Below are 21,574 nucleotides of genomic sequence, written 5' to 3'. Positions count from 1 at the left end.
TTAACTTCCATATTAAATTTGGAGAAAATAGGCCTCTTTTGATAAATCCATTATAATTTTTCAAAGAATACTCGCATTTTGTTTTATAAATTTAAAGTTTTTTCAAGTTATTCTTTTTAAGATTAATTATTAAAAATAAATGATACTCAATTACTTCAACCATTAATAAAGTGAAAATAAAATTAAATTTTTTATTCTACAACTATTTTTGTTATTATATTAAAAATAAAATATCTTAATACTTATTATATTAAATTCAACCATTTACTCGTTATTTAATTAACTTTCAAGTTGATTAATTTATATTCCTAAATCCAACTAAACAACCATACTTCTTTTGTTACTCGGTCTGTTTGATTAAAATTTATTTATATTTGAAATCAATTTCATTTTTTTTTCTTATCATCGAATATGGAGTAGTATCGATGAACTTCATCACTATCTCCCTAACCCCTCTAAAACCCTCTCTCATGAATCATTGTCGTTAACCCTTTCTTCCATTCCGAATCAATTTTCTTCCGTACCCATGCCATTGATTCGCACTACTCCACCGCTTCCTTGTGCCATTTCCACACTCACCACACTTACCAATGCACCTCCATCATCATCTTCCACTCTTTCTGCTGCCACATTCGGTTCCCACCTTCTGCGTAAAATTCAGAACCCAATTATTGGGTTTTCGGCAACCAGGAATCGCTCGCGTGCTGCGGTGATCAGAGCCAAAGCAGGGGCCGATTACTATTCCACCTTGAACGTTAGCCCCAGTGCTTCGCTGCAAGAAATCAAGGCCTCCTATCGCAAGCTGGCGCGCAAGGTTCCCACTTTTTCGCGTGTTTGCGTGCCAATTTTAATGGGTCGTGTTTGGTTTTTGGGAAAATGGAGCAAACGAGGGTAATTGGAATATGAGTTGTTATGTTTATGGAACATTCATGTCATAATTCAGCATATTTAGATGTTCTATTGATATTAATAGTTGTAATTTGAGATTTCTGAGTACTTGTATGAAAATGTGAGATACGTGATTTGGTGCATTCATAGTTACAGTAATATACAACTTAAGGCTGTATTTGTTATTATAAAGCCATGCATGAGGAATGCTAGTAATATACTCTCTAACACACTCTTTTATACACCTTCTATTAATAACGTTTTATTGGATAATTTTTTTTTTTGAAATTGCAAAATTATTAGTAAAGTTCATTGGATAAGAAGTGACACTTACAAAATTTTGTAATTATTCATTTCAGTCATTAACACAATTTGTTGTATGATGCAAGCATTTAACAAATCACACATGTGTCTTCATCCAACACCTTACACTTTTTGGGATTGCAGCTAATGTTGCTAGTATTTTTTAACAAACCATTTATTGTCTTCACGCAACAACTTGCCTTTTGGAGTATTGATTTATGACATGTTATTGGAGCTTCTATGTCCTTGTTGTCGAGAATTCAATTTTTGTTTCTTCATGAGCCTTGTATTGTCCCCACTTTAACCTCAAAGATCTCTTGTATTTGGGAACATGTTGGATATAAAAGGATCGATGTTACTTTACCAAACAGTTTAATCTTTTACAAGAATTATTTTTTGACTATTTCGTTTTTAATTTTTGGGATCAGTACCATCCAGATATGAACAAAAGCCCTGGGGCTGAGGAGAAGTTCAAAGAAATAAGTGCTGCATATGAGGTAATTCTTTCCCTAGAGTGACGCTTTTTCTATCATTGTAATACTAGCTCAGGTAGGTCATATTTTTAATTCATTAAGAAGCTTATTTTACATTCTTTTGCACTGTTAATTTTTTAATATCTGTCCTATTCTACTCTTTTATGATCTGAACATTGGCATTGTAATCTTTATCTGTCTGGGATACAGGACTGGATTACTGAAATTTATAGATACTACTTCAGGGACAATAACCGCATATGTATACTTTCATCTGTCCCTTTTTATTTTTGTGGTGACAAATTTTGCATATAGGTCCTATCAGATGACGAGAAAAGATCTTTATATGATCGTTTTGGCGAGTTAGGTCTTCAAGAAGAAAATGGAGGGTCAAGTGGTGCTCCAGGGGTGTGTGCATATTCATGTCTTTCACTTTTTGCAATCTCAATATGAACTTGTGACTCTTTTGATATGATGATATATTTATACAGAAGTAACGCATGTCCCCTTTTTCCTTTTCCATCTCATTACTTACTGTTGATGCCTGTAAATTGATCAGGTGGATCCTTTTGATTTATTCGATACATTCTTTGGTCGTTCTGATGGAATATTTAGAGATGGTGATGACGGGGGCATCAACTTCAATTTTGGTAACAAGAGAAACCGTAGTCATGATATTCGGTAACTATCCTCTCAATAAGTTGATTAATTTCTATGAATTAACTATATTTACTGGACTCATTATTAGTGAGAGTTTTGAAAATTTTGTTTGTTCTTATTGAGCATTCTCCTACCCAAAGGGATTTTTTCTTCCCTTCTGTATAATTAGAAGAATTTTATCTAGCAAAAGATAAGAGAACGGTCTGGAGAAGGATGAGGTGTTTTCCAGAATAATCTAATGTATCCCAGTGTCATAGAGCTCCTCACTACATGAAGAAATGGGAAAGGGACATTGTATGCAGCCATACCTTTTCATATGAAAAGATGTTTTTGGATTTGAACTTGCGACTAACTAGTCACGAAGGCACAAAATTACGGTTGCACCAAGGCTTGCATTGAGTTGTTGTCCAGAAAAAAAATCAAATAAAAAAAGGATAAAGAAGAACTAAAACAATGAATTTCTCAGATCTCTTGGAATGATAATAATTAAATACCTTGAGTCAAGCACCAAATAGCAGGCAGATGAAGTTATCTGCTGTACAGTGAACTTCCAAGAAAGCACTATAAATCTACAGAGTTTACTTTTTACTGAAAGAATTCTAAATTTGATTATTGAAAAAGGCTTGCTAGCTGCAAGAGAAAAAACATGGTTACCCAGTAAGAGTAAGCACTGAACAGTCTTTGCCCTATTTTCCAAAACTCCAAAACATACACTATCAAACTGTTTTACTATTTCTCCAACTGGATTTTAGTATTGATCTTATTGTGTATCATAGGATTGGAGTTTTGTTAGCTTTTATTAAGGCCTGTAACTACAAAGAAATCACAAATTTCAGACATGGGTAAGACTCAGATTACAAATAATGTATGAAAAAAGAGAGTTACGGCCAAAGGATAGAAATTATCCAAATGTCCAACTGTTGAAGTGGAGAAAAGTTAACAGAAATAAAATAACTTGTGAAGGGAGTATTATTGTAATTAACAAATTATCAGTGAAAGTCTCTGGATGTTTAGTATAATGTATTATGAATTTAGAGCTTTCATAATTTGATTGATACATGAATACTCAGCAAATTATTAGAATCCTATGATTTAAGTAGAAATCACTTAAAAGAAAGAAGATAGTCAAAGTTTGTCTGCCCTAGAAGATACTGCCCCTGGAAGATATTGCACATGTTCCTGCCTGTAAAATGCCATCAAATATTACCTTCATTTGATTCCAACAAATGTGTGTAAAATTTGGCATTAACTTTATTTCGTTCTGTCGTGCAGATATGACCTTAATTTGAGCTTTGAAGAATCAATATTTGGAGCACAGAGGGAGATTGAAGTTTCCTGTTTTCAGACATGTGACACTTGTGATGGTACAGGAGCTAAATCAAAGAATTGCATTAAGCAATGCACAAATTGTGGTGGCAGAGGGGGAGAAATGAAAAGTCAGAGAACACCCTTTGGAATGATGTCTCAGGTAATTTAAATTAAATAGATTTAATTAGTGAGTGACCGTGTTGCCAATGATTTTTATATTACCTGAGACATAACATGGTGATATTTGTAACATGTGATATTCAGGTTTCTACCTGCTCTAAGTGTAGTGGCCTTGGTAAAATAATCACAGATCACTGTCGAAGGTGTGATGGCAGTGGTCAGGTGCAATCCAAACAAACAATCGAAGTGGACATTCCTGCTGGAGTCAATGATGGAGACACAATGCAAATTCAAGGACAAGGGAATTTTGATAAAAAGAGGTTAGAAGGATTCCTATGAATTTTTTACTTCCAACATTGTTTCAACTTCATTATACAGTGAGCTGTTGGGTGAATTCGACTTTGGTTAGTCAGTTCGATAAAAGGAAAATAGATTTGCAATAAAGACTGTGAAGCATCTACTTTATTATCATTCATTAAGTAAATGTGAAATTGTTTCTACATCTGGATGGTCAACTTGCCAACATGAAATGTGTAATTACTCTGTCCATATTCACAGTTTTAAGCAAACTCGCCAACTCATTTACATAAAGTCACAAGTGAATGACCCAAAGATCTCCTACAACCAATTTGATGAACTGTCCCATTTCATTCCTTTATTCTTAATTATCAATTTACTACTAGATTAACCTGATGTGCTGATACCATGATCTATTAAATGATGGATTACCTCAAAACCATTCCAGATTATCCTGTGTCTCAATAAAAAATGATATCACTTAATTTGAGACACGAGAAGTTACTTAAATAAAATTGAATCTCGTTTTCAAAAAAGTATTTATTTGCAACCTGGATGGGTGAGATTCACTGAGAGTTCAACCTATCTAACTTCTATTAATTTGGCACATTTTATTTCAGGCAAATTACTGGGGATCTTTTTGTTGTCTTGCATGTAGATGAAAAGCAAGGAATTTGGAGAGAGGGTCTTCATTTGTACTCAAAGATTAACATTGACTTCACAGATGCAATATTGGGGTCAGTTAAAAAGGTAATATCAATTAGCCACTCTGTGCTCGTAAAAAAAGTAAATTGTTGGGGCAAAATTGAGAATCGCATTGGTTTCGATAATTATGTTATTTAGGGATTTTATGTTAATAGTGTTATTTAGAGATTTATTCTTCATTTTAAGGGATCTTTCCCCTGCTTTAAGGATTGTAATAAGTTATTTTATTAGAGTTTTTATAGGCCTATCACATCCTTAGTCGTCTTTGGTTAGTTGGTTTGACATTGATTAACCCAGAATTTGGACATCGGGTGTAATTTAACTCCACTAAGTTTGCTTGTAAACTGAGGATTGTTGTGAGACTAAGCAAACCCATCAAGGTTGCAATTAAGGCAGGCTAGGAGTGACCACAGGTTCACTATTGTGGGACTTTTCCAAGACAATCCCTTCACACGTAGTATTATGGGCTTGGAGCGCAGCAATGTTGGGAGCTCAACGATAGATCTAATGTAGATTTCAATATCATCTTCGTGTTGTGCTCAGACCCTAACTTTCTCTACCAAATCAATTTATAAGACAAGAATTGCCCAGGTTTTATGTAAGTCATATCTCTAGTAAAAGTATCTCAAAGTAAATATATAGGATTATATGCCTTCCTATATGACTCATGTCAAGGCTAGTATTAATTATAGGTTTGTCATACTGGAATGTGTTTATCTATATGAATCTAAATAAGTAGACAGATCTAAGTTAAGGTCTCTCAAACTCTTTTTCTGATATATTCTCTTTAAGTTGGTATCTAAGTGAGTTGATCCCACTTTGCCTATCTTGTCTGGCGACTAAGTGCTTTCTTTCTGCCACTACGTAATGTCTCTGACTGCCTCCGTTTTTCTCTGGTGATCACATGATCTGAAGCTCCTCTCTGAGCAATGCCCAGCCATGAAGACTGGTTCTCCCCAACATTGACTTAACTTGGTTAAATTCAACAAGATTAAAAACTCAGAGCTATTAGTTTTGACTGACCTTAGCTCATAATATGAATTAGAATACTAATTATGCACATAACTATTCAATAGTTGTATATGATACAAATGAAAATTGTTTTAGACCTAAATAGCCTACTCATAAGTGATAACTAAAGTTGGACTAATATTTGACGAAATATGGATCTTGACCCACTAAAGAAATCAATCAATGGGATTTCTCCAAATCAATGTTGAGGGTCATTGATCTGAATAAAATTATGGGAGATACATTTAATAAAAGACCTAATTAAGTATGATTATAGTACAACTTATGCATGCTTTTTGTTGATAGGTTACCTTGGCCAAGCAATTCTAATAATTTGTCATTGTAATCACTCCTTGAGAACAACAATTTGTCTTGAACAAATTTCCTAGAGTGATACGTAAATCTTAAGATTGTCCTTAGATGTGAGTGTTGATAGGATTAGTGACAAAACAGGTCATGGAGGATGGTACACTCAAGGAAGAGAGAATCCGAGAAGGAATATAATGAAGCCAATGGCATGAGTGGCTAAAGAAATAACTTGTCTTCTCTTCGGCAAATAGGACATTGAAAAAGAAACTTTGAGTAAGCCTTGAAAGAGTATGAGAAATAGGGAAGTGAAACATCCACTTTTGCATCTTGGGTATTAGATATTGGATGTGGATTTCACATTTTTTTTAATGTGTCTGATATAAGACAAAGTAGGAATAAAACATCGGCTAAAGGTAGAGTAGACCTATCCATGGGAAATAAAGTAGGACTTGTTTTAATGGTATAAACTTTATATTCTTGTTTGTCCTTCTCATGCGCACCATAGACAAATTATTAGAATTGTTCGCAGCCATGATAATCTATCAACAAAAGTTATGCAGATTCAAGTACAGTATTGTAATATTGTTTAATGAGGTCCTTAATTAAGTGTATATCTTGTTATTTTGACTCAAGTCAATGTTATTTGTGGAGAACAATCGGTAATTCTGTATCATTCATGTGGTTATGGACACAGATGGTCATGCTTTAGTAAAGTATTTATGGTGAGTTCCATTGAGAATGGAAACAGGTCAAGTTGTTAATGGCCTATGGCCCTGTACACTCCAAGCACACCGTGTTAAGCCTGGAGTTTTTCAAAAACCTACTTACTTTTGATCATTTAAAAAGTTTTTAAAGCCTAATGAGTCAACATATTTGATATTAATTTTTTATCTGTATTGTTTTGAAATTATGGACTTAGTTAATTTAAAAGTTTTAGTCGTTTACCTTACATGTAAGTTTAGTCTCATTAACCCATTTATAGGTAGGCTTACTCAGACCATACTATGAATAGGCTTGTAAATAATAGAACTTTAAGATAAGCCAAGCCTAGTCCATTTTCACCCTTAATTTACATTTGTTACTTAATATATTATGATCAATTAGGAGCCGATACTATTACTTTACCATTTTTAAGATGTGCTAATATACAAGTTTAATCATTCTGTAGTTCCTTTCAAGCTTAGTAAAGAGTTTAAATAATTGATAAATTAAGGAATATCCTGTCTTGTATTTGAAGGTTGTTTTTGCGTTAAACTTAGTACTTCAGGTAGGAACTAGTCTGTATGCATTTTCAAGAATAGTTCAGTGAAATTATTCATTACATTGAGGGATATCTTTAGGTTATGTGTCTTTGAAGGCTTTTTAACTTCAAACTGAGGTGACTTCAGGTTGAAACTGTTGAAGGTTTACGGGATCTTCAAATTCCTTCAGGGATTCAAACTGGTGACTCGGTGAAGTTGTCACGTTTGGGAGTTCCAGACATGAATAAACCATTTGTTCGAGGCAATCATTACTTCATTGTGAATGTTCTTATTCCAAAGGATATCAGGTCTGTATTTTTCTTAGCATTGTTTCTTATATCCCCTAAGAGAGAGTTCATCACAGATTATCTTGTTTAGAGTTTTGCATGTACTGGAAATTTCTGAGCTTTTGTTCTTCGATTGAGGTTGCCAAGAGCAGCAATTTTTAGTAACTATTTTATTTTCTTATCGATTAGAGGCCAAAACCTTTATCACACTTCTGTGGATTTCATATAACGTTTCTATTGGAGAACAAATTACTCCTTGTCTTATAATCCCAGTTTCCAGCACTTACAATAGACTGATCTGCTGTTTGCAATGATCATTCACTCATGAGAATATTGAGAACATATTACTTCACAGTCTATTGCCTACAAAACACATAATACTTGTATATGTATATTTATATTTTGCTTCTTGTAGTTATGATTTCCTTTTATCTTTAAATTGTGCTTGTACTAGTGGCACCGAACGTGCGCTTGTTGAGCAGTTAGCTTCACTAAGAGCTTCTAACAAAAGGGATTCACTGTCTTCGGGTGACAACGGTATTAGTTCTTTATAATCCGATACTTCTGAAATTAGAAATGTGCAACAGATTAAAATTATGCTGACAAGAAAAATTGTTCATCATTCTTTTTTAACTGTGCTTTCCAGGAATACCTAAAGGAAAGTTCAACGAATTCACTGAGAGGAGGGATCCAAGGGGTGATGGTTCAAGCAAAATAAAAAATGTTGACTCTCTATGGGGATCGATCAAGAACTTCTTAAGGTATATCCCAGTTGTCGTATATGTGCAAATGCCGATAGAACAATCATGAATAATTTCACATGAATGTTTAGAATTGGACTTTCGTAATTTATCTTAAACAAAGTAAGAAAACTACACTACCATCCTTCATGAATAACATAGACAAGACTCTTACCAATCTTTTTATGTACAGTGGAAGACAGTCCGATGAAAGGTTTGCTTCAATTAGCATGGATACATCAGCATTAATACGGAGATATGGTGACCAAAATCCGTCTGTCCTTAATTTCTTTATTGTTCTTTTTGTTGTAACTTGGATTTTTGCCTTGAGAGCAAAGTCTAAGTACTCGATGCTTCAGAAAATATCTGAGTCCTTAAATAGAACACAGTGAAAAAAAATTAAAGGCATGCTTGGTTAGAAAAGTAGAAATTAGGGTTGGGAGTGGAAAGGTTTTTATTGTTCAGGCCTTGATGTTTGGTGGAAATATGTGAAAGTACAAAGTGGGGAAAATTTTAGTTTGAGCTTATTTTCAAACTACAAAAGACCAGAATTGAGAGTAGAGTGAGGATGAGTTCCACTACACAACACCCCAAACCATTGTTAGTAATTTTCTTCTGAAATTCTCTCATATGTATTTTTAGCTCTACTATACCCCTGAAAAATTCTGTTGGAGCCAGTACTGGTGATTTGAACTCACCTTTAGTAACCAGGGTGAATCATTAACGATCACTAATTTGCTAGAAAGTGGGGAAAAGAGTTAATAACTATGGAATTGCTTAGCATTGTTCTATATTATATTTGGATTTGGTAATTTCTTGTCAAGTTTTTAATCTAGTTTGTTCCCATTACTAACAATTTTTTTAATCAAAGCTGAATTTGTTGGCTGAAGGTTTAATGTGACGAAATTGTAAAATTTTTAGTTTGCATTCAGGAACTGCTGCACTAAATTGCGATGAAAGTGCTCCAATTCTCATTGTTTAAACATATTTATCATGATAATATGATTGAATCTGTTTTTTAGCTTTATCAAAGTGTCAATTATGTTTTCAGGAAATTTTCATCCTGATGGAAAACTAACTTTGTGCTTGGGTGCGCATTTATAAAGTTTATTGTGAATTAAGTTTTGTAGAATTGATTTTGAAGTTAAATGTTATTATATCTTTGTTTTTTTTTTTAATTTCTAAATTCATTAATCAAATGAGTTAAACTCTTTTCATGCGATGCACTACCTATTTATAGTCGTCTTAATTCAAAATTAACATTGAATTAAATCAATGTCGCTTTCCAAAATTAAACATATGAAAATTTGCGTAAAACCATGTTAATTAGTATTGCAGCAGTGTTGTTCTAAATATTTAATTAAAATTATAATAACTGATATTTCAAAACAACTTTGACCATTTAAATGAGAATCTAAACATGCAGTAAAAAAGTTGTCCATGGGTTCATTACTTCAATAAATGTTACCCAGGTTTCTTTTCAATATGGCACATAAATGTTGTAACATCTCAATTTAGTAGAATAATTTTAATTTAAAGAATGCCTAATGTTTATAGTATAACATAGAGCACTGACATAAAGTATATTAGAATTAACTTTTTACAGATATTCTAAATTATACTGGAATGGAAGCTCAAAGACACAAACATAATGTCATGAAAAGAATTCAAACACATTAGATTAAATTGGCTGGAAATTTGCCCAAAGAGTAAGAAACTACAAAATAAAACTACACAAGAAGAAATGCTCAACAATGAGTAATAAAGGATCTAGGAAGCCTAACTACATCGCGGTCTCCCCGTCAACATCACGATCACCAAGAGTCTCCACATCTACTCACACCAAGGATTTGGTGATCATCGCAAAAGAAAAAAGCCAAAGAAGAGAACAGACACAAAGAGAAAGGGTAAGCTAGAGTCAAATATTTAACATGTTATTGAGCAAACAAATTATAAAATATTTAACATGTTATTGAGCAAACAAATTATAAAACAGGTTATAGACAAGCAAAGCAACAAGCATGCAAAACATGTGAAAGCAAACAATTAAAAGACTTTCTAACTCAATATCCAGATTATACTCTTGATATAGAATTCTAAAAGAAGTATGCGCCTGTGCTGGCTTCTAAACTCTGCAGAGTCTAGACGCAAGGGGTTATCACCCAACCACACACAGGGTTAATCCTCTAATGTCTTGGGCCCAATATGTCCCAAGACTAGGACCTCCTGCCACTCTCACCACATGAATAGTTCTGCTCTATGTGAGCGTGAACGATTATTGAGTTCATGATACCTTCTTTTATCTAGACATCTCCTATATCAAGGTATACACTAACCACCATCACCAAGAGTTTTCCTTGAAACTCTTTTACCAATAATTTTCACATGCCATCTCAATCATTCAAGTCTCATGCCAATCCACCACCAATCAAACAAGTCATGTTTTCCATTTCATACTCAACATAACAAGATTTCATTTAATCTCATACTTTATAAATGCATACCAAGACATACATGTATCACAAAATAGTATTCATCCCAAATAAATGAGTGCCAACATTTAAGTACCTGCAATTCCATACAATCAAGCACAACACACAACCATAATTCTTACACCAAAATTCCTAAGAAAATTAATTATCACAAAACCAAAATCACTGCAGTAATGTGTGACACATTTCTCAAGCTACAGACATCTAATCGACGATCCAACCGGTCAAACCATAAAATAGCATGTTATGAACCAAATGTCAAAATTTGAGCTCAATCCAACGGCTAATGAGTCGGGAAAGTCAATTTTACTAAAATTGCGCATATTAGAAAAATACATAGTCGCCCAGCGACTGTGCGACGCATCAGAATATGAGGAATGACGTCAAAAATCACAGTTTCATTAATATTTGAACCCCTAACTCAGAAATATACCAAAACTAACGTTTTCCAATCATTTAAGCATAAAACGAAAACAAACCACATATTTCAAAAACGCGAAAAAGAACCTAGCTTCCCTTACCTTTTTAAGCTGAAAGCTACGAATAGGATGTTTAGTAGAGGAGCAACAGTAACCAAGTAGCTTAGGAAGCTGAAAACAGAAGTATAAAGGGACAAAAAAATGAGACCAAGGTCAAGACTTAGGTGAAACCAAAGCTTATGAGTTAAAAGACGAAGTAAAATAAAGACTGAGGGGATTACTTACTTGGAAGGAACTCGTAACTTAGCCCATAGAGAATGCTTGCTAAAAACCCTAGCAGAGCACTTTGGTGGAGAAAAGAGAGGGAGAGAGAACTGATTTTTGGAAATGAGACTGAATGAAAGGGGTTAGGAGCTGGAAAAAGGGTATTGGATCCCCCTAATGGGCTGGCCTTGGGTCCACGAAAAGGCCAGGCCCAAATCACTTATTAAACTGAAAAAAAAAATGGGACTTACAAATGTTAGCCTTAGGTCTACATTCTACTGTCTAAATAAAATTAAAAAAATATGTAAAATATAAATTAAATTTTAATTGAATTAAATTTAATATAATATAATTTTAATTTTTTACAAGTAATAAATATAATCTGTGTATAAACAAATATTAAATTATTTCTAAGATTTTATCTGTGCATATATGAATGAAGGTGAGTATTTTTGTCATTTTTACGTGTCTAGAACTCTATTGTGCAGATAATGATTTGGCATGTACTACGTATTAACTTTCATTTAAATAAAGCTGCATCTGAACCTCTCCAACACATAAGTGGTTAGTATTGTAGTACCCTCTCTGCATTTAACAGTGTAGCATCAACAATTACATAACCTGAAAAAATTTATTTGCTAATGCAAACCCAGGATTCTTAAATATCCATCAATATTTGTCTTCTAAATCAAGCTACACAAGTAACATGAACAACTCATCAAAGCACCAAGTACATAGCTGGCAAAATAATGGTTTGAACAAATCCTGATGCAAAACTTTCCCATCTCAACTGAGATAAGACAGAGTGCCAAAACCCCTTTACCTTATTTATTCACTCAAAAGCTATTTAACTTTGTCACTTCCAATCATTACCAACTTTCACAATTACCATTTTTTTAAGCATTAGTGGTGGTGGTTGTGCTAAGCTACTCTCCTTTTTCTTCCTCTTTCTCATTTGTAAATGTAAGTCACTTCTCAGTTATATTTTATATGACCTAGCAAGTTCATCACACAGTTTTTTTTTTTAAATATGTATTTGTTTTCTCAAGTTTCAGTATAATTTGGAATTAGTTCATCTTCAAAACTTTTGACCAATTTAGTCTTTCATCTATAAAAATGCATAAATTAGTCTTTTTAACCAAATTTTGTTAAGTTTGTCTGACGTTTTAAGCACATTTCATGATAGTATTTGACTTGTTTACACCGTTTGACATATTTTCGTTTCAATATTAACTCAAATATTATCATCAAATGCGTTTAAAATGTCAAATAAACTTAATAAAATTTGGTAACAAAGACTAAATTCACGTATTTTTAAATATGAAGAACAAAATTGATATAAAATTTAAAAAAAAAATTAATTCTAAAATTTACTAAAACTTGACGGATAAAAATATATTTAACTTTTTTATTTTTTATGGGTACTCCAATTCCACAAGATCACGTTCAGAAACATTCTGCTCCATTTTTTTTTTATCTATCTTCAGGAAATCCAATGGAATCATATTTTGCAGTAGGGTTTCAACATTTCATCTAAGTTGTAGTTGAAATTAGAAACCGGTTTAATGATTCAAAATCCAAAATATGCAAAATCGCTTTAATAATTCAACCACCTCAGAACCTATGGTTTCTGTTTCTCAAATAAAAAACCGTAGTTGTCAATTCCTTTATGTCGCTAAAGTCAAGTTGTACGACTTAAAATTATTTCAAATTGTGCAAATAATTAAAGAACTTTGAATCTAATTGTTCATACTCTTCCAACTTACATTTACTTTTATGTGTATTATCAATTCGCTGATAACATCATAATCCACACCCTTTGTCATTTCTCCAACAAAATTAGTCTTTAAAATTTTAGTATTTCGTAAGAACTAATATTCAATAATCTTTCCTGCATTATTTTATTACAAATCTGTAGATTTATCCAATAGCAATTTTTCCATCTTTTAAAAAAAATTGCATGCATAAGTAACTATTATTTATGACGTTTAGTTGAATCAGACTGCATTAAAATGAAAACCCCCACTGAATGCTTCATTGTTAAAAGTGTTACTTTAAAATGTAACTATAATTGAGAAACCAGTCCTATGCAACTACTTAAGGTTAGATTAGATTCAGATATCTAAGTTCAAATTTGGAAATACGTTTAAACATATTTTTAAAAATTGTATCTTTTATTCTAAAGCATATTTTTGCAAGAATTTCAGTTGTAATCTAAACATATCTTAAACTTTGAAGAAAATTTAATCCTGATTATCATTATCTGTTTTGTTTAAGCGATTCACTGTATACATTTTAATATTATGACTTGCAATATTTACAATGATTAATGAATAACAAAATAAACTGGAAGAGTTACATTTAATGAAGTTTCCAAGATTGAATCCTTCAATAATGGACCAAGCTATACAAATATGTTTAACATTTTATATGATATATGTTTTTTATATATGATTATTTGATATTTCTGTATGAAAAATAAAAATTCTCGAAAATATTTTCATGGCGTTTTGCTTCCTTCATTCTGTATGGCCCTATGGCAGGCTGTTGAGTAATCATGATGTTCACCACCTTTTCTTATGCTTTCAATTCCCAAGTCTAAATGTACATTTTTTATTTACAATTTTTTATGTATATGAAAGTTTTTTTTATATTTTATTTATTTATTTTGTAATAAATTTTTATATAATAATAAATAATTGATAGGCTTTGGTTGTGACAGCTTAGCGGAGATGTCAATAATTCATATAAAGAATGACTTTGTTTAAACTCTTCGAAGATTTAAAATAAAGGTAATGATATTTTGACTCATTTTTTTTATCCACTTTTAATCCACTATTTTAATTACCTTTAGATCATCACATCATATCACTAAAAAAAATCAAAATAGATAATTAAACAGTGATTAGAAAGTAGATTAAAAGTGAGTCAAAATATCATTATCTTTGAAATAAAGTCTCCTTTTTATTTCATTGGTTAATGAGATGTGATTGACTATTTGATGTCCATGCTAATCACACAAGAAAAGGAATTAAAATAAATTACCATTAATTTCATGCCATACATTTTTTTTTTCTCATTTAATTGTGTGATTTTTTTTTTTTTGCATAAATATCATTTACCTTAATTATATGGTGGTTAGTGATGTTTAGTTTAAAACTTGTTCAAGTGTACTCTAACATGAAGAGAACAAAAAACATTTGGTAAGTAAAAAAATAAAATAAAAAATAGTAGCAAAAGCACGTAAGAAAAAAACTAGGGTTCCAACTTTCAAAAGTCTAACAAAACTCCATTTTCATGCTTTCAAAATAAAGAAACTAATATTTTGATATCACAACTTCTTTATTACCATTTGATACTACTTTTCAATACTATTCGTTCTTTTTTTTTTTAAATTATAAAAGTTAACTTTTATTAAAACTATTTTATTCTCATAAAAATTATTTCCTAACTTTTATTTTTCATCGCAATGTGTACATGTTAGCAACCTCAATGGACCACACTTTGGTTTTTAGCAAACCACATTCTTCTCCGTAATAAGAGTAAGTAATAGTGGAAGTGTTAGTTTTCTTGTTTTACAATCAACATATCCTACTTAACATCCACCAAATTCAATTATTGTTTCAAAATCCTACAACTAGCCATAAATCTTTGAGTGATTAAGAAGACATTCATCAATGCTTTCTTATGATCAACCACCATACCCTATTTGAGGTTTTTCCTAGCAAAATTAGCTTCACATACATAACAAACTTCTCTTTATATGGCACAAGAAAACATAGGAGTTGGAAAAGTAGGTCTATTGGTCTTCACATGGGTAACCAAATTGGAAAGTGTTTATTATATACAAAACTAACCTAATTCACTACCTATGTCTTGTGTTCATGTTTCTATGTGGTTGTGGACACTAATGAAGCTGTGCCATCATCAAACCCTCAAGAAAAATGTGTGCACAAAAATCACACCAACACTTTCCATTCTATTATAGTTTAATTTTTATTTTTATTTTTTCTAGTTTAGATTGTTTAGTTTTAGATTTTAGTGTAGGTTAGATTGTTTTCCATTTTCTATTCTCATTGTCCATTTACTTTCCAAAGCTGAAACTGTGAAATGGAAGTTACTTAAGTTACTTATTGATGGTCCTACATCTATATTCTTCTTCTTTTATTATCATGACTTGTCAATTATTTATTAGGTTGGATCTATAAAGTCTACAATCATCAACTGTGAGAGTAAAATTTTCACCAACTTACCATTTGAGAAGAAAGAATTATAACGTTACGTGGGACTTATAAGTCACAACCAACATGAAAATCAAAGTTACTCTTTTGATGAAAAGTTTGTGTAAAGAGGATCAAAGTATGTTGTATGTTGTCTAAAGAGATCGAATTGGTTATATAATAATTTGTTAATAATGTTCTTGTTGATGGATCTTGTGAGGAAGATTTATGAGGAAGAAACAATATTATTGAAACATTAATTTAGATAAGAGATTGACGTTATTTTTATTAATAAGTTTTTGGACTTTTTTTTCCTTATATGTTACTCAACATTGATTTTTTTCTTTGAGAAAAACATTTTAAATTCGAGTACTTCTTTGCTTGTGTCATCATTTATATTACACGTTTTTCTCATTTTTCATTGAGAAAATTTTTGATATAGAGACTCGTTTGAGCTAGTCACTAAGTCGACTATCCATTAACTTTAATACCATTGATGAATATTTTAATAGATGATTAAGTGAGAGAGATAACACCAATGAAACATCTCTTTTTCCACATAAGAGATTCACACTAAATCTTTAAGACTTCTGCATTTTAAATCTTTTTTCTTATTGTTCAACTTTTTCATCTCTACTCGGTGTGAGATTCAGTCTCAAATTTGAATATTTAACACTTGTTTTGCATTTTTTGATAATTATAAATATTTCTTAATATTATTATCATTGTAAAATCTTGTAAAGAGAGAATTAGTGTTTGATTTTGTAATATATTTTTTTATGTTTTTATTATTAGTTTCTTTGATATTTATGTTCACGTGGGTGATTTTATTTTGCATGACCAAATAATGCTACATGTGACATTTTATCGAAACAAGTCATGATTAATATTGTTTTTTGTTTTTCATTCTTAAAGATTGCGTTTGGAATATGAAACCAATGTTTGAACCAATTCTTCTTTATACATATATTACTTTAATGTATATTAACATACTTAACTAACTAACTACATTATATATCTAGTCAAGTAAATTAATAATCTATAAAATTTAAACTTCCAAGTTGTGAATTTTTAACTATCTAATATCAACTTATAAAATTAAGGCCAACTTCTAAATTTTAATTTTGAATATTGGATAAACTAATTATGACAAAAAATAAATAATGTAGAATAGCTAATAAAACAGAGTACACACAACATGGGATACCTGAAAAAAATTGCTGCTGTCTGTTGGTATGACATCATCTTATTTTGTACCTTCTTCACAAAATCAAATGTATAACAATAATTTAATATTAAAACTCATACTTATTACCAAATAAATTGATAATATTAAAAATCAAATATTTCAATATTAAAACTCAAAAAATTAATTGATAACATAAAAAAATTAATTGATAACATTATTCTTTTTTATCTAAATAAAAAATCTATGATTTTCTTTACTACTACATAAAAGAATGACTCAAATATAAAACAAAACAAAAAAATCATATTATAAATAGTAAATTAAGCACATATTAAAACTTGTACTATGATGTTTTTTTAGTATACTATAGATACGACCAATCGCATTTCTTAAAAAAAAAATTAATGATATTTTACTTTTTTTAATTAGTTTTTTCATTAAAATCTCATATGGAGAATGAGAAATATTCCGTTCGAAAATTAAAAGAAAAAATGGCATCACTCACTTTACTGTGCAGGTAGGGTTTCTTTTTGACAGCCTGACTCAACACACAACATTCAACATCATCGTTTAATAAATTATTTATTCTTTATTCTTTCTACAGGCATTTGATATATATTTTAGTTTTGTTAAATTATTATTAATATAAAACTTTGTTGTTAACTAATTAAAAATAATCATGACTATAATTACAAAAAAATAATTATAAAAGCCTATAATTTTTCATATATGTCAATTCTTCAAAACGGGATAAAAAATATATCCTAATATAATTTTTAACATATTTATCATAAAAAAGTATTCATATTATCACCTACGTTAATCACAATATATAAACTATTTAATAAGTTTGACCCAGTTCAAGTTTTCAATTCTTCATTCATTCTGTTTTCTTTAATCTAATTATATTATTTATTTTCAAAATATTTAAAGGTAAAGATATCACTTTTTCCTTAAAAGTTTTTTACTCTCTTGGTATAAGTTATACAAAAAGAAGTTTATGAAATAACACAAGAATCACCCAATCAGAAAAGAGGGTGTTTTAATGGAAGGTTTTCTGCATTAATTAATTATCATAGTACATGAAAGGTATCTGTTTCCTAAGTTCCTAACATATTCTAATTAAACTCTATGTTTAATCTATAAATTTTTTGAGAAACATGTAAATAATAGTTAGTAGTTTTATATTATCATATATTCATACACTCACATTTGAAGACTGATATGTGTGAAATCAAATACAAAAAGTGAGTATCAATGCACATTTTCTTTCTTCTTCTTACCAACTTTCTTTCTCTCACTGCATCATCAATCAAACACCAATGCACAAACCTTGTTATTCACACGTTAACGTTATTTTTATGTCTCTAAAATCAAAACACACACACCAGAAAAACACAACTACTTAGGAGTGTCTGAATTCTCAAACCAAAAACACTTGACAACAATGCAACATTCTCACAAACTTTTTCCCACCATTCTCTTTCTCTTTTTCTTCTTCCCTTCAACATTCTCCGACCTCTCGTCGGAGCGCGCGGCGCTCCTCGCCCTGCGCTCCGCCGTGCGCGGCCGTACGCTGCTCTGGAACACCACCTTCCGCTCGCCCTGCGTCTGGCCCGGCGTCCAATGCGATGCTGCCAATGCCACCGTGGTGGAGCTTCACCTCCCCGCCGTCGCTCTCTCCGGCGAGCTTCCCGACGGTGTGTTCCCGGAGCTCCCCAACCTCCACACCCTCAGCCTCCGCGTCAACTCCCTCTCCGGCGCCCTCCCCGCCGACCTTGCTTCCTGCACCACCCTCCGCAACCTATTCCTCCAACAGAACCACTTCACCGGAGAAGTGCCGGCGTTTCTCTCCGGCATGACTGGCCTCGTCCGGCTCAATTTGGCCTCCAACAACTTTTCCGGCCCATTTCCGGCCCGGTTCGGGAACCTCACCCGGTTGAGGACCCTTCTCCTTGAGAACAATCGGCTCACCGGTTCGTTACCCGGTTTGGAAGAACTGGGTGAATTGGCTCAGTTTAATGTCTCTTACAACATGTTAAACGGTTCTGTTCCTAAAAAGTTGCAGACTTTTGATAAAGATTCGTTTTTGGGCAATACCCTTTGTGGGAAGCCACTTGGGATTTGTCCCTGGGATGATGGTGGTGCAAATGGGAGTTCAAATTCAAGTGGGGTTGGAGGAGGTGGAGGGAGTGTGATTGGAGGGGAAAAGAAGAAGGGGAAGAAGCTTTCTGGGGGTGCAATTGCAGGGATTGTTGTTGGGTGCGTGGTGGCTCTTTTGTTAGTTGTGTTTGCTTTGATTCTTTTGTGTAGAAGTGGGAAAAAGACTAGGAGTGTTGATAATGTTAGCAACGTGGTGGTGTTGAAGGAGGAGCCTCAACAGCATGGGGAGGTGGGAATTGAGGGTGGTAATGTGGAGAGTGGTGGTGGGGGTGGGGATTCGGTGGCGGCGTCGGCGGCGGCGGCGGTCGCGGCAGTGGGTGGTGGAAGTGGTGGAGAGAAGAAGTTGGTGTTTTATGGAAATAAGGTGAAGGTGTTTGATTTGGAGGATTTGCTGAGGGCTTCTGCAGAGGTGTTGGGAAAAGGAACTTTTGGGACCACTTATAAGGCTGTTTTAGAGGATGGGCCTGTGGTGGCTGTGAAGAGGCTGAGGGATGTGACGGTTTCGGAGAAGGAGTTTAAGGAGAAGATTGATGGGGTTGGAGTGATGGACCATCAGAATTTGGTGCCTCTCAGGGCTTACTATTATAGCAGGGATGAGAAACTTCTTGTTCATGATTACATGCCAATGGGAAGCCTATCTGCAATTTTGCATGGTGAGTTCAGCCTCACGTTAGTTTCATAACTCCATTTTCTTGTTATTAACATGCACATGATTCGGTTGTGTTTTGAATTTTTGTGGTTGTGATTTCATGTTTTCTTTGCTGTTTTTGGTATTTTTCTGTAGAACGATTTCTGCAATTTGCGTTACTGTGTTCCGTTTTGGAGAATGCATAATTGACAATGGAAGAGGAAAAGAGAGTGCACGTACTAGCACTCTTTAGGAATCATAATTTGTTTATATTGCATCTCCTCTTACAGTTCATCTTAGTTTGTGGCTTTGGCCATATCTGGACATTACATAGTAGAAGTGTAACCAAATTTGTATGTTGGCATCAGCTTTTAAACTCCTACATTAATATCTTTTTCACAAACTATGATGTACCGATACTTCAATTTGTATCACATATCCAATATACATATCATATCTGTGTTATATATATATATATATATATATATATATATATATATATATATATATATATGTCATATCCTATATACATATCATATTTGTGTATCATGGTGTGTGCCATGTCATTGATTGGCATGAACACTAGCAAAAAAGATTGAAGTTGATGTATTATGTTTATGATCACAGGAAACAAAGGAGCTGGTAGGACACCATTGAATTGGGAAATGAGATCAGACATTGCATTAGGAGCTGCTCGTGGCATCGAGTACCTACATTCACAAGGGCCTAGTGTTTCTCATGGAAACATAAAGTCCTCCAACATCCTCCTAACCAAATCCTATGATGCCAGGGTGTCTGATTTTGGGCTTGCACACCTTGTCGGCCCCTCATCCACACCCAACAGGGTGGCCGGCGGCTACCGTGCCCCCGAAGTAACCGATCCCCGCCGGGTTTCTCAGAAGGCCGATGTGTACAGTTTTGGAGTGTTGCTGTTGGAACTTCTGACCGGAAAGGCTCCAACTCATGCCCTCTTGAATGAGGAAGGAGTGGACCTTCCAAGATGGGTCCAATCAGTGGTTAGAGAGGAATGGAGTTCAGAAGTGTTTGATATTGAACTCCTAAGGTATCACAATTCTGAAGAGGAAATGGTTCAGTTGTTGCAACTTGCAGTGGATTGTGTAGTTCCATACCCTGATAACCGCCCTTCAATGTCTCAAGTGAGACTACGCATGGAAGAGTTTCGTAGGTCTGGTGCCATGAAAGAGGGTACTCAAGACCAAATCCAACAACCTCATTTCATCGATGATGATATACAAGATGTATCATCATCTAGATGAGTTTGTGTAAAGGATCTTCTTCTCTTTGTCTTTGCCTTTGTCATGTGCTTATGTTGTATTTTCTTAAGACAAAACTTTACGAGTTCTTTTGGCCACTTTTGGTGTTATTTTGCTATCAGAATTGAAGTTTTATGTTACTAATTGACATAATAAAGGTTTGCAAATTGCAATAAACATGGACATTGATCACTGAAATGAAACTTCAATTCTGACAGAAGAAGAATATCATCAAAAGTAGCAGAGGAACTTCATCTAAGTTTTCTGATTTTTTTTCTTTTTCTTGAGTTCATCTAATTTTCTTCCAATCTCAATTGTAGTATCTACTCTAGCATGAGGGAGTGAGATATCTATTCCATTAGTTATTGGCGGTGGATTCTGGTTGATGTAATTATTAACTTTGCTTTTAACATTGGCTTTTTTTTTTGTTTTTGTGACACTGTGATCATATGGTCGCTTTCATGGTTGGTTGTAATGTCCTATAGGTGGCATGTAGTAGCATGTCTTCAAATGTAGTGGCCCCACCTTGTAAAGACAATATGGATGATTTATACCTAGAACCAACTTTGATTAACTCTTCATT

The 21,574-nt window shown here is 33.0% G+C and overlaps 2 protein-coding genes and 1 long non-coding RNA gene across 4 annotated transcripts; 2 read left to right on the top strand and 1 right to left on the bottom strand.

Moving 5' to 3' along the window:
• The first annotated feature begins 395 nt into the window (after positions 1 to 395).
• On the top strand, positions 396 to 9,173 carry LOC114182018 (chaperone protein DnaJ). 2 transcript variants are annotated; one of them, XM_028068758.1, is made up of 11 exons: positions 396 to 814; positions 1,620 to 1,688; positions 1,980 to 2,072; positions 2,224 to 2,345; positions 3,597 to 3,792; positions 3,897 to 4,072; positions 4,670 to 4,799; positions 7,463 to 7,623; positions 8,057 to 8,139; positions 8,249 to 8,363; positions 8,536 to 9,173. In XM_028068758.1, exons 1-11 carry the CDS (start codon positions 527 to 529, stop codon positions 8,732 to 8,734), a joined length of 1,632 nt encoding a protein of 543 aa, XP_027924559.1. In that variant the 5' UTR covers positions 396 to 526; the 3' UTR covers positions 8,735 to 9,173. The 2 variants fall into 2 exon arrangements, with proteins under 2 accessions (XP_027924559.1, XP_027924561.1); XM_028068760.1 differs by having other exon boundaries at positions 547 to 891.
• A 796-nt stretch (positions 9,174 to 9,969) lies between these two features.
• On the bottom strand, positions 9,970 to 11,632 carry LOC114182021. Its single transcript, XR_003603996.1, has 3 exons — positions 11,539 to 11,632; positions 11,356 to 11,424; positions 9,970 to 10,175 (listed from the first exon to the last, which is right to left on the bottom strand). It is a non-coding gene; the product is annotated as an uncharacterized LOC114182021 (long non-coding RNA).
• A 6,532-nt stretch (positions 11,633 to 18,164) lies between these two features.
• On the top strand, positions 18,165 to 21,548 carry LOC114182016 (probable inactive receptor kinase RLK902). Its single transcript, XM_028068756.1, has 2 exons — positions 18,165 to 19,742; positions 20,345 to 21,548. Exons 1-2 carry the CDS (start codon positions 18,374 to 18,376, stop codon positions 20,992 to 20,994), a joined length of 2,019 nt encoding a protein of 672 aa, XP_027924557.1. The 5' UTR covers positions 18,165 to 18,373; the 3' UTR covers positions 20,995 to 21,548.
• Positions 21,549 to 21,574: the final 26 nt, after the last annotated feature.

This window comes from Vigna unguiculata, chromosome 4 (genome assembly GCF_004118075.2).
Source record: "Vigna unguiculata cultivar IT97K-499-35 chromosome 4, ASM411807v1, whole genome shotgun sequence".
Classification (NCBI taxonomy): domain Eukaryota; kingdom Viridiplantae; phylum Streptophyta; class Magnoliopsida; order Fabales; family Fabaceae; genus Vigna; species Vigna unguiculata.
Note: the sequence above shows the minus strand (reverse complement) of the source record. Positions and strands in the feature narration are given on the sequence as shown.